Source organism: Lipotes vexillifer, unplaced genomic scaffold (genome assembly GCF_000442215.2).
Source record: "Lipotes vexillifer unplaced genomic scaffold, Lipotes_vexillifer_v1.1 scaffold419, whole genome shotgun sequence".
Classification (NCBI taxonomy): domain Eukaryota; kingdom Metazoa; phylum Chordata; class Mammalia; order Artiodactyla; family Lipotidae; genus Lipotes; species Lipotes vexillifer.
In genome coordinates, this window is record NW_006786333.1 from 679,017 (window position 1) to 692,467 (window position 13,451).

The 13,451-nt window shown below is 39.7% G+C and overlaps 1 protein-coding gene across 1 annotated transcript in view; it reads right to left on the minus strand.

Annotated features, from left to right (window-relative positions):
* Window positions 1-3,857: 3,857 nt before the first annotated feature.
* GIPC2 (GIPC PDZ domain containing family member 2) overlaps window positions 3,858-13,451 on the minus strand; it is an 85,588-nt gene continuing 75,994 nt past the window's right edge. The window contains exon 6 of the mRNA XM_007458707.1: window positions 3,858-3,997. Within this exon, the coding sequence (XP_007458769.1) occupies window positions 3,858-3,997 (140 nt within the window). The remainder of the gene's footprint in view (window positions 3,998-13,451) is intronic.

A 13,451-nucleotide genomic window follows, 5' to 3' on the forward strand; every position in this document is an offset into this window, starting at 1 on the left:
TCAATCTCAAAAATACATTTTAAAGTATAAGCTGTGATTTTTATAAAAGAGAAAAAAGCTTTTCTTTATGAAAAAGTAGAATATTTTACCTGTATATAGTCAATGCTATATGCATGGCACAAACAGTTCAAAATACAAAACGTTTACTTAAAACTATCTTTCAGAAATTTTTTTTTAATTTCCTTTTCTTCCTATAGCTTGAAAATATCTATGGCTATACATAAGTCTCATAGAGATGTAATGTCTCCGATGAAATAAAGATGTCATACTCAACTTTTGTTCGCCCTCCTAGCAGGTAATAACCATGAATCATTTCTTAGAACTGGGTTTTCAGGTAATAGGTAGGGACAGGCTGTGCCAGTAGTACACTTCTCAATCTTAGAAATATTTTATAACCATGATACATTACTCTGATATCTCTTTCAGTCTGTGTCAAGAAGATAATAAATGTGCATTTTACACGGAGCACTAATACGTGGGACTGTGAGTTGAATAGCATCTCCTCTCTCTCTCTATTCACTCACAGCTTGAGTAAAACACTCAACTGTCTTTTTAACCTATTACTTCCTCCAGAGTAACGGCACACTATTGGTATCCATATGTTTTAGACGTATCACAGAGTGAAATGGTAATTATATGGTCACTCTTTTACATCTCTGGCAGATAACCGTACTCTATTTAGAAAAATCATTACTTTGAAAAAAACACCATTTGCAGGTGAAATTCATTTTGCTACTATGCTAGGAAGGCAATGATAACTGAAGGAACCAGGAAGGCGCTCTCTAGACTCGATGGAGGTCTAGCAACATGGACCCAAATAAAGTGCGCTTTACTTGGAAAATGTCTATTTGTTAAAGTTATGGGAGAAAACACTTTAAATTAAACATCATGTGGAAAAATTATCTCTATTTAGCTAATTATCTGTCACATTATACTATTGGCTATAGCAGCCCCAAGCAGAGGTTAACTGATTACAGCTTTTATAGTTGAATTCTTTCTTTAAATTATTTATTTATTTTTGGCTGTGTTGGGTCTTCGTTGCTGCGTGCGGGCTTTCTCTAGTTGCGGCGAGTGGGGGCTACTCTTTGTTGCGGTATGTGGGCTTCCCATTGCAGTGGCTCCTCTTGTGGAGCACGGGCTCTAGGCATGCAGGCTCAGTAGTTGTGGCGCAAGGCTTAGTTGCTCCGCAGCATGTGGGATCTTCCTGGACCAGGGCTCGAACCCGTGTCCCCTGCATTGGCAGGTGGTTTCTTAACCACTGCACCACCAGGGAAGCCCTATTAGTTGAATTCTTAAAGAGTTTCACATCACATAATTATATAATTGTATTTTTAAAACATCACAGAAACCCAAAATGTACCCATTTGTAGTCATCAGAATGTGTAGACCTGCTGGGAGCCAAGCTGTGTTCAAGACCCCATTGAACCCAACGTTCACTCATCCTTTGCATTCTTTCCACAAAGAAAACAGAGTGTGCTCTTAGTGGCCACTGAAAGATGCTGTTTTGCATGAAAGGAAATCAAGAATAAAATCATCAAAATCTTAAAAAGAATGAAACAATCATCCTCCACTTGGGGAAAAAAAAGTTCTTAGAGAACAAGAGAAAACAACAGAGGCCTTCTGAAAATGTTTAGTGTTGCCAATAAAATGGCACAGTTAAAAAAAAAAAAAAAGACTTCGTCTCGTTGTAGCAGTAGAAGGGTAGCTCCCACTTGTAGACTGTGACATCGAAAAAGAAACCCTGTTCCTTTTGTGCACTGAGAGTTTTACCAAAAGGCACAAAGTTCACAAAGAGATATATTTTCAGGTAAGAGAACAAAGTGAAGAAACTTACTTTGTTATCAGTTTATCAGTAGAGGTAACAGAGAAAGACATTTCAAGAAAAAAAAACTGTTAGTAGTAAAACACCTGTGCCCAGCTGACACCCTTTATGCTCATTTGATGCTAACAAGCAAGTTACAGTTGCAGCTGTACATGGCCATCAGTACCTTACACATCAAAATTCTAGAAAGATCATGGTAACCACTTTGTGAATATGAGATTCCACAAATCACAGGGAATTTGCACCAAGTGTCAGTGTTCATCCATATCCAAAAGGAAAGGAGAAACAGACAGCCATCAATAATAAACAATGACTCATCATTTCAAATCTAACATCTAGTGCCAAAAATGTTATTTTTTGCTTAAACCGAAATATTTCTGTGGGCCTCTTAAGTCATCCAATAACTTTCCTATCCTATGAGAAGTGATATTAAGAATTAGTTTGTATTTGGGGACCTCTGAAAGAAATTCACTAAACAAGTAGCAACAAATTACTACAGCCTGGGCTGAATGCTATTTCCAAATGATGGGCAAGGGCAATAAGACAATCTACATTCTATAAACTGCTTTTGTTACATGTTAATGACTGCAACAGTTTCTGTGCAGGTTTCAGATTAATGAGACAAAGAATACCAAGATTCATAGAATTAAATTTATGTGAAAAAGAGAGCGGAAAGCAGTAAAAGTGAAGTTGCACCAGAAGACAAGAGTTACCTAAGCATCAACCCAGCATGAAAAGGGAATTACTTCTGATTTCCTAGAATACACCCCTCACAGGTTATTATTTCTGATTACTACGGCAGCATGCAGCATTTTCCATCTAACATTTTAGAAGAACGCTTGGTCACACCATGCTCTGCCTTATTAAATGATCTATGTTGAAACCATTCATTTCCATTTCTCTTACATCTGTAAAATGTCAAGTTAAGAGTGATAAAACAGTCATTTACCCTCAATTTTCTCAATAATGTAAGGTTTCAGAGAGAGTGCAGTAGAACTCTAAAACAATAAGCTAATATATTTTCTCAATTTTCCTTTCCTCCTGCATTTTCACTAGGGGGAAATCTACTGCGGATAGTATCTCCTTTTAAGTTCAGGAGGCTTAAAAGTGTTGCTCTTCCAAAAAAAAAAAAAAAAGTGTTGCTCTTTAACCCCCCAAAATGTTCTCAAACATAGTTATTTTCTGAGTAAACATCTTTCAAAAGAAAAGTTCTACAAAGACTATAAAAACTTTCCCTGGAATTCTTATAAAGGGTAACATAACAGTAGGTATGGATGGGAAAGAAATAGTGTTGTAAGAACTGCTAAAAAAAGAAAAATCAAATATAAGTGGTTTCTACCGTATCTGCCTCTGTTTCACCTTCTTCACGTGCAAATACACACACAACACGATGGATTTCAACAAGTTCAAGAAGCAAGGAAGCAATTACAAAGAAGCAAAAAAATAAAAGTCAATCAATCCTTGTTTTACAAAGAGTAAGTAAGCCATAGACATCAACAGGCTATAGGAATCTTCCTCCCCTTATTCAGTGAATTAAAAAAAAAAATGTTTCTAGACCTCTAGTAGGCATAATTCGTATTTCATGTCCTGAACATATCCTGTTCACGCTAGTATAACAAAATGAAGGTGCTGTGAGGCAAATTATACTCCAATCCTCGTTTTCACTGCATTAAGATTTTGCAAAAGAACTACAAAGCAATTTCAATCAACTACTTATACGTGGAAAACAAAACATGGCTGTCAATGGGGAACAAAATAACCTATCTAGAAATACTCTCTAAAACTAACTTTAAAAAGCTTTTAAAGGAGTATTAAAACTGATCACGTTTTAGGTAATTTATCTTAAGCATACTACATATGCAACTGCATTAAAAAGTGCCCAGAAATCAAAATTATATTTCAAAAGAATGTATTCATACACATAAAACAAGCCAGAGTCCATAACGGTGTCTAAAAGCAGATTTTAACTTTTTTTTTTTTTTTCAGGAACAATGGTTCATTCCTCCAGAGACGATCATTCACATAATAATCATCCTCATTTGGCATCACCAATGACTCCCCAAACATCAAAGACAAACTCATCTGGGAAGGCAAAGTCTCCAAGGGTTTCATCAAGTGCCACAGCAAATTCATCTGGATTACCTTTGTCCTTTCCAGCTTCAAACATTGTAGTAGCTATCAAAAATAATTTTTAAAGATTAATTAGCATCAGAAGACTGAGAAAAATGACAGCAAGGCAAAATACTTTCTAAAAGTAACATGCATAAGTCTATTCCCATAGATATTCTAGAAGGAAATGCATGTCTATGTGCACCAAAATCCATGGGCAATAAGGTTCATAGGCAGTATTATTCACAACAGCCCGAACCCAGGAAGACCCCAGTTATCTATCAGTAGGAAACTAAATAAACATAGTATAATCATACAATGAACTCATACACAGCAATGAAAATGAACAAACCACAGCTAATATACCAGAACATTCTCAAATCTCCCAAATGTGACATTAAGCAAAAGAAGCCAGACACAAAGGAATCATACTATATTATTCCATTTACATAAAGATAAAAAAAACTGGCAAAACAAATTTATGGCTAAGTTGGGAAAGTGGTTACTTTTGGAGAGGAGGGAACAGGCAATAATTGGGTGAAAGCGTAAAGAGGGCTTTTGAGTACTGGCAGAGTTTTATTTCTTGACGTGAGTGGCGGTTAAATAAGTGTTCACATTGTGAGAATTTTGTGTTGTATACTTATAACTTGTTCATTTTTCTGTATGCATGTGTATTTAGCATTAAAGAGTTTAAATAATAAAAGTCATCTATTCATTCAAAAAACTTTTTAATAAAAGGAACATGCATAGATACATACGTCTAGTACAAATTAAGATACTCTCTATCATTACACATCAAGGTAGCAAAGATTTTTAAATAATCTGTCTTCAGCACCCTGGTTTGCATCTTCTACCCCTGCCTTCTCCTCCATCTTGGAGCTCATCAGGTGGGAGCCTCTGGTGTCCCTGTGGGTGGAGCAAGGGCTCCTGTGGCTAAGCCTGATGGGAGACCCAGAGTACATCTGCTCCCCACCCCCCACAGTCACTAGTTTCCTCCGTCCCCTCTGCCACTCCCCACCCCCAACTATAAAAAAGACAAAGGATAACACTTTGCAACGGGGCAATCAAGCTAGGGAGAAGGGGAGGAAATCTGTCTCCTCGTGGAATCAAGGAAACTTTTTTTGAGCCCCTTTCCAGTTTGGGATAGAAAGCAAAGGTGGTGCTCTTGTTCTGTTTTTCTAATAAGTTGCCTGGATCCCATATTTTATGTCTGGGGAACCAGCATCTTCAGGAGTACACATTCCCCTGGGGCTTGTCCCTCCTGGCTGGGAGCCCACAAGCCTCAGCTGGTTTTTTTCTCAGCCCCCTATAAGCACTAGCTACCAGGAAGAAACAGTGTGGATGTGATTTGGGGCTTGGGTGAAAAAAACCCAGGTAAAAGGGAAACACCAAAGCCCAGCCTCTTTTTCCCTCCCAAGTTAAGGTTAAACAAATCAAAGGTTGTATGATTTCTCTGAATGAGCCAAGAGGTCTGGTCTTTCCAGCTAAAATCCACTAGGGCTCTGGAGAGCATTTAAGAACTGTTCCTCACCTCGAACAGCTCAGTACGAACCCAGGTAGGCTAGGGGGAAGGCAGGAGATATGGCCAATAGAAGGGCACCACAATGAGAGCAGAAGTGGGATGTGGATGGGGTGACCTGAGGCAGGGGTCAAAGCCCTAGTTAAGGTGAGGAGGGCTTCCACATAGCTGGACAGGTTGGTGTAGGGTGGAGAGTCCAGGTGTGGTAAGGAGGGCATGGGGGTGGGGGAAAAGAGGACAGCAGCCACACTGATGAGAGATTGGTTACATACAAGGGCATGCATCACATACATGTATATACACTGAATAATGGGAACCACATTTTGTCACTGTCAGAGAAAGATAAATAGGAAAAGGGAGAAAACTAGAATGATTGCTGCTAAATTAGAATTGTAGAGATCAGTGAAATTTTTTTTTTTTTTTCCAAAAGAGAGATTAAAAACTATAGAGGTAAAGACATGAACACAGGGCTTCTGTGGTGGCACAGTGGTTAAGAATCCACCTGCCAATGCAGGGGACACAGGTTCAAGCCCTGGTCCAGGAAGATCCCACATGCTGCGGAGCAACTGAGCCCGTGCACCACAACTACTAAGCCTGCGTACTGAGCTGCAACTACTGAAGCCCATGCGCCTAGAGCCCATGCTCCACAACAAGAGAAGCCACCTCAATGAGAAGCCCGCACACCACAATGAGGAGTAGCCCCCACTCGTCACAACTAGAGAAAGCCCGCATGCAGCAACGAAGACCCAACGCAGCCAAAAATAAATAATAAAATAAAATAAAATAAAAAGACACGAATACACACATTCCTCAATCCCCTGTGGGGACCTGGGAGCAGTGACACCCCAATAGCAATGAGCACACAAAACACCCAGATCTTGGTTCCCAAATATCATTTTCCACTAAAAAGAATCAGAGTTCCTCAGAGAAATGGCTGATTCCAGGGCTGGAGCAGGAAAAGTACAATATGAACTAAGAATAACTTCTGCCAGAAAGTAAGAAAGTCTCAAAAAAAAAAGGTGGGAACATGTGAAAAGACATAGAAGTCAGAGTGGAATAATGCCCACTGACCGAATGAGGGACAATTTGAGCGTCAGAATAAGTAGTGATAGATTATAAGTAGTCATAGATTATAATCCTATTAAACAAAACAGCAGACCGTGAATCCATAATGAAATGATTGGTTGATTGACAAATAGATGGATGAAAGGTTGGTTGGTTGATTCATGAGGAACAGGATATTTACATAGCTTCAAAATATCTCCTCACCAAATACTTATTATGAAGAGAATAACTTGACAGTGGAGAAGCTTAGTAAATACCACCTAAACAAGTCATCAACATAAACAATATCATAAACAGAACAAATCAAAATCCCATGCCTCCAGATAAGATGTAATGAAAAGAACACAGCACCACATTTGTGATATCTCTGCTAGAGGGGTAACCTGAATGTTATTATGGAAAAATAATCCAAAAATGAGGAACATTCTGCAAAATAACTGGTTTGTACCCTCCATAAGTGTCAAGGTCATGAAAATCAGGAGTGGAAAATGCTCCAAAGTGACACAAGTAAAATTAACACATGATTTTGAACATGCTCTTTTGCTGTAATGGATCTTAAGGCCCTTGGTGAAACAAAAACAGGATATGATTAGATGTTAGTAATGTAGCAATGTTGATTTCATGATTTGGATGGTTATATTAGGGTTACACAAGAGAATACCTTTGTTTATAGGGAATACGCACTAAAGTATTTGGGGGCAATTGTATATCATTAATTTATTCTCAGATGGTTCAAGAGAAACAAATTTGTACTGTATAACTTTTCTCTAAGTTAGAGATTGCCTAAAAAAATATTTTAAGCAGTAAAAAGTGAGGAAAATTGAATCTCTTCATTATCATCTCCCTGTCTCTCACGTTGCCCCAGGCTTCAGCCATGACCCCAAAGCTCCTCGATTTACCATTAACCTAGAAGCAAACACTTCAAAAGGGAGGAAGGTCCAGCTGCAGCTGGACCTTCTTCTCCAGCCCAAGGACCTGCCAAGTTTACTTAAACTTTTATATATATATTTAATGATATGCCAAGGCTGGCCAGGATATAGTGAAGCAAACACTCAAATATACTGGTATGGACTTTGTAAATTTGGCTTTTGAAAAACAATTTGGCAACAAGTACCAATCTTTAAAAATGTTCACAGCCTTTGATCTACTAATATTTCCACTTGTGTGAATCCATACATTTTTTTCTCCCAGCTTTATTAAGATAAAATTGATATACATCACTGCATAGGTTTAAGGTACACAGCATAATGATTTGACTTATATATATCATGAAATGATTACCACAATAAGTTTAGTGAACAGCCAGCATCTCACATAGACACCAAAAAAATTTTTTTTTCCTTGTAATGAGCTCTTTGAATTTACTCTCTTAACTTTCATACACACCATACAGCTGTGTTAGCTAGAGTCATCACGTGTACATTACATCCCTAGTACTTAATTATCTTATAACTGAAAGTTTGTATCTTTTGACCACCCTAATCCAATTCCCCTCCCTCTCACCCCCTACTTCTGGTAACCACAAATCTGATCTTTTTCTATAAGTTTGGTTTTTTGGTGTCCTGTTCTTAGATTCCACATATAAGTGAGATCATACCGTACTTGTCTTTCTCAGACTTATTTCACTTAGCATAATGCCCTCAAGTCTCATCCATGTTGTCACAAATGGCAGGATTTCCTTTTTATGGCTGAATAATATTCCATTGTATATATATCTCAACTTCTGTATTCATTCATCTGCCAGTACTTAGGTTATTTCCTAAGTCTATTTTCTTAGGCTATTGTGAATATGCTGCTATGAACACAGGGGTGCAGATATCTCTTCAACATAGTGTCTTCTTTCCTTCACGCAAGAGAATCTACACTTTTTTTTTAAATCTTAAAAACAGAAAAGAATTTAGGAGAACATTTTTATTTTTAAAAAACCTAAGATGCAGGATCATTTTTTTTATTTAATAAGATACAGGATCATTAAGTCACCTCTAGTATGATGAAATATATTAGATGAAATATTTTGAAGTAATTTTAAATGATGTTTATAACTTTGTAATAACTTGAGAAAATCTTTTTAGTATTTACTGAAAAAGCAGTACATAAATTTTATATACAATCACACTATGTTTTTTACAAAAATCTCTACATAGGATGGGTAAATGGAGAAGTGTATGTTAAAGCAATTATAATCAAATATTAACGGTAGAATCTAGGTGACAGGTATGAAGTACTAAGAAGTCTTTCAACTGTACTGTATGTTTGAAAATCACCATAATAAAATATTAGGGAGAGAAACTTCTACACGGACAATGAAAGAAAAAAAAAATTTTTTTTTTAAGAAGACGTTGGGGGTAGGAGTTTATTAATTTATTTATTTATTTTTGCTGTGTTGGGTCTTCGATTCTGTGCGAGGGCTTTCTCTCGTTGTGGCAAGCGGGGGCCACTCTTCATCGCGGTGCGTGGGCCTCTCACTCTTGCGGCCTCTCTTGTTGCGGAGCACAGCCTCCAGACGCGCAGGCTCAGTAGTTGTGGCTCACGGGCCTGGTTGCTCCGCGGCATGTGGGATCTTCCCAGACCAGGGCTCGAACCCGTGTCCCCTGCATTAGCAGGCAGATTCTCAACCACTGCACCACCAGGGAAGCCCGAAAGAAAATTTTAAATACAGTAGATACATTCAAATTGGAGAGAAAGTTTTTGTTTTGGTTATTTTAGCTAGGGCCTGTTCAATGCAGTAAAACTATGGCTGACGTACAAACTCTGTGCCCTCGTGGGTACCAGCTCTATTTTGGAAATTATTTCCTAAGCCACTGAGAAACACTCTAATGCCTATAAGTAATGCTTCTCTTTCAACAGCCATAGTATCATAGTCAAGAAAGGAGGAAAGTGGCCCTCAAAGCGCATTTCCACACAGTGAGATAAGAAACCAAGTGTTCAGGAAATGGGACTCTACTGATGTTCTGTGTCCCTCCTCTCCTTAGGTGGTCTTGCCTTGGAGGGCTTAGCCACAAGCCCAGCTTAACCATGGCTTGCTGCAGAGAAGTCCCAAACCTTCACTTCCAGCCCTGACTTCTCTCACGAGTTCCAAATACCCCTTTCTGAATAAGGGGTGCACAAGTCTCCTGGCTTGTATTCTGTTAGCATCTCAACCAGCATGTCCAGAAACCAAACACCATGTCCCCTTCCTAAAAAACCGCTACTCCCCTTCCCATTGCCACCACTGTCATTAGTAGTGCAATCATTGTCCCTGTTACTTTCTCTTCTTGCCTGTGTACCAAACACTGCCTCCCCTTGATTCTACCCCTGCAACCTCTCCAGCCTTCATTTCACTCGCACTGCCACCATGCTATTTCCTTAATCTCCAAGTCTAGTCAGCGAACCATCTCCCATAGGTACATTAGATTTCTCTTCCTAAAGCACAGCTCCGATCCTATTAGGTAATAAGACAAAAGGACCAGGAAGCTCCTTTCCACCTCTGAGACTGTCTGTGTCACTCGCATATATGAAAATATTCCTTTGATCTCCAACGCATATCTTAAAAACTCTAAACCCTGTCTGGCATTCTGATCCGAAGTACCCCTGGTTCCCACGTGGCTTACTCCTGCACTAACGCTGTACCCTTATAAATCTGACAACTCAAATAGCCGTCTTTCCTCCTTCCTACCTTTGCCCAGGATAGCCTGCTCCTAATCACCAGCTCCACCATCAAAATCCTTTCTCGGGCTTCCCTGGTGGCGCAGTGGCTGAGAGTCCACCTGCCAATGCAGGGGACGCGGATTCGTGCCCCGGTCCGGGAAAATCCCACATGCCGCGGAGCGGCTGGGCCCGTGAGCCACGGCCGCTGAACCTGCGCGTCTGGAGCCTGTGCTCCACAACGGGAGAGGCCACAACAGTGAGAGGCCCGCATACCATAAAAAAAAAAAAAAAAAATCCTTTCTCTCCTTCAAGGCTCCTTCCTCCATGAAATCCTGTGTCCCCAACTGGAAGTGACATCTGCATTCCCTAAAGCCTTCTGCCAATGCTCTTCATACTTGAGTATGCAAACATATTGGCTGAGATCTCGGCAAAGTGCAGATTCTGGTCCAGTAGCTCTGCAGCAAAGCCTGAGATTCTGCATTTCCAACAACCCCCAGGTAATGCCAGTCCCCAGACCACACTCCGAGGCATAAGGCCTTACGGTGCACATTTAACATTGTTCTGTGTTGTCATTATTTTCATCTACATATTGCCTTTATCGGAGAATAAACTCCAACAGATCTTCAATAGCTTACTGAATCTTTTATGCCCAGGGAAAACTAGTTCAGTGTCTTATGTACAGTAAATGCTGGTAGCTGGGTAGGTCCAGAAAGAGTCCTTGGAATTACACTTAAATAATTTTTGTACCCGCACAGTTAGCACGCACTCAAGAAAGTGAAGCCCAGAACTCTGATCCTGTAGCCAGGATGTGAAAGAAGAGCAGCCAAAACTTTTGCAAAAGTAGGACTCAAGTTCAGAATTTTGCTTAGACTACAATTCTAAATATTTCTCATGGGGCCTACAGACAGCATTTACTGAGACAGTTACCTAAAGATCATACTGACATGAGGGTGATATACAATCTCTTTGAGGAAGAAATAAGATGCACACAAATAAAAGATATAAGAGGGCTTCCCTGGTGGCACAGTGGTTGAGAGTCCGCCTGCCGATGCAGGGGACACGGGTTCGTGCCCCAGTAAGGGAAGATCCCGCATGCCATGGAGCAGCCTGGGCCCGTGAGCCATGGCTGCTGAGCCTGCGCGTCCGGAGCCTGTGCTCCGCAACCGGAGAGGCCACAACAGTGAGAGGCCCGCGTATCGCAAAAAAAAAAAGATATAAGGAAACCTACAGACCATTCAGAAGCAGAAATTAACAGTGAAGGTGACTGATGCTCTTAAATGCTGGAGGAAACGATGACCAGGATCAGATGTTCACTAATGGACACTGAATCAAACAACCTCCCTCCCTCTCCCTCCCCCTCTCCTCTCCCTCTCTCTCTCTCTCTCACACACACACACACACACATATTGGCTGAAAGAAACAACTTGGTGCATGTTTTCTGGCACCTCAGGAAGTCAGCAGTACTAGCTAGCGTCCTGAGCCCAGGAACAACATATCCTGGACCTGGCCGACTCTGACTCGCAATCTCTGGTTTGGGTTCCTTAGTCACAAATTGAGAAAAATGATGGCTTAAGATGCCCAGACAATAACCTTACAGTCCAAACTATATAATCTCACTCATGCTGGCACAGCAGAGAAGAAAACCTCCCGTACACTAAACACAGTCCCAGAACTGCTCAGACCTCCTATATGTTTCTACCTCTACTACACCACTACCATTATTACTGGCAACAATTGCTAGTAATCATTACTAAGAATGATAATAGCTATACCTATTATTTATGATGTGATAGAAACTTTATACATATTTAATTTAATGCCTTGCCAATCCAGTAAGGTTGTTTTTTATCAAACGCTTTTACAAAGATACAGAAATTATGATTCAAAGTTACATAATTTTCCCAAGGGCTAAAGCTTCAAAAATGATATTAGGACTCCATACTCCCTGTGAATTCACTATTTTTGTGCCTCTTAACAGACATTCGGTCAATAAACATTTACCAAGGATTTACTCTGGGAGAGGCACTGTGGTAGGAGCTGGGATTAAAAACTGAGTAAGCTATCTCCCTTCAAGGAAACACTGGTCTTGTAGAAGCAACAGAAGTACCAAATAGGCAGCTTCATAGTTATGCTGGAAATACTGTATGTAATACAGTGCTCCACAGATCTTTCCAAAACCCATAATTTGCTTATGTATTTTAAAAGAAATTAAGAATGGAGCATGCTCTGAACATGTTATGAATTGCTAACTCATAAAGTATAAACATAGATTTTAAATATTTTTTACAGGAGAAATAAATGGTATTATTTTATCCATTTTGGTAAAAGATTGAATCTCTGGTTTAAAAGAAAAGCAAAAGAGGGCTTCCCTGGTGGCTCAGTGGTTAAGAATCCTCCTTGCCAATGCAGGGGACACGGGTTCAAGCCCTGGTCCGGGAAGATCCCACATGCCACAAAGCAACTAAGCCCGTGCGCCACAACTACTGAGCCTGCGCTCTAGAGCCCACGAGCCACAACTACTGAGCCCACGTGCCACAGCTACTGAAACCCATGCGCTCACAACTTGTGCTCCGCAACAAGAGAAACCACGGCAATGAGAAGCCTGCAGACCGCAAGGAAGAGTAGCCCCTGCTCACCGCAACTAGAGAAAGCCCATGCACAGCAACAAAGACCCAACGCAGCCAAAAATAAGTAAATAAATAAATTTATGAAAAAAAAGAGAAAAGCAAAAAGAAACTTTAGCAAAATGAAATATTTTTTTAGTTTTATTACATTAACATAGTGACAGCTACTAAAATGCTTTTAATATGTTAACTATAATAGATCTGCAATATGCCACAATAATATTCAGCACGTGAATACAACCTGGCAAAAAATATTCCACTAAAATGTAGAATTGTTACACCACATATAGCAGCTAAGTGCTGACATCTAGTGGCCATACTGAGAATATCTTTATACTATTACCACTACTAAACAACTTTCACATCATTATTAATGACAAACTTATATTGGTGATACAGGTCAATCTGTATTTTCCACTAAACTTTTAAATACTTAAGCATAACTTTTAGCTATAAGATACTACTGAAGGTGAAAAATCTTGGTACCAAAGTCCCAGAATTAAATCTCAGTCCTTGTTAGCTGACTGGGCAAGTTACCAAACATCTCTGAATCTGTTTGTTCTCAAATCTATAAAATGGCACATAGCAGGGTTTAGATAAAGGTTAGTGACCACCATTGTTAATTTAACCATTAAATCTGTAACTGTACCGCTTTCTATGTAAAGTCTTTAACACCTTCTTTCCC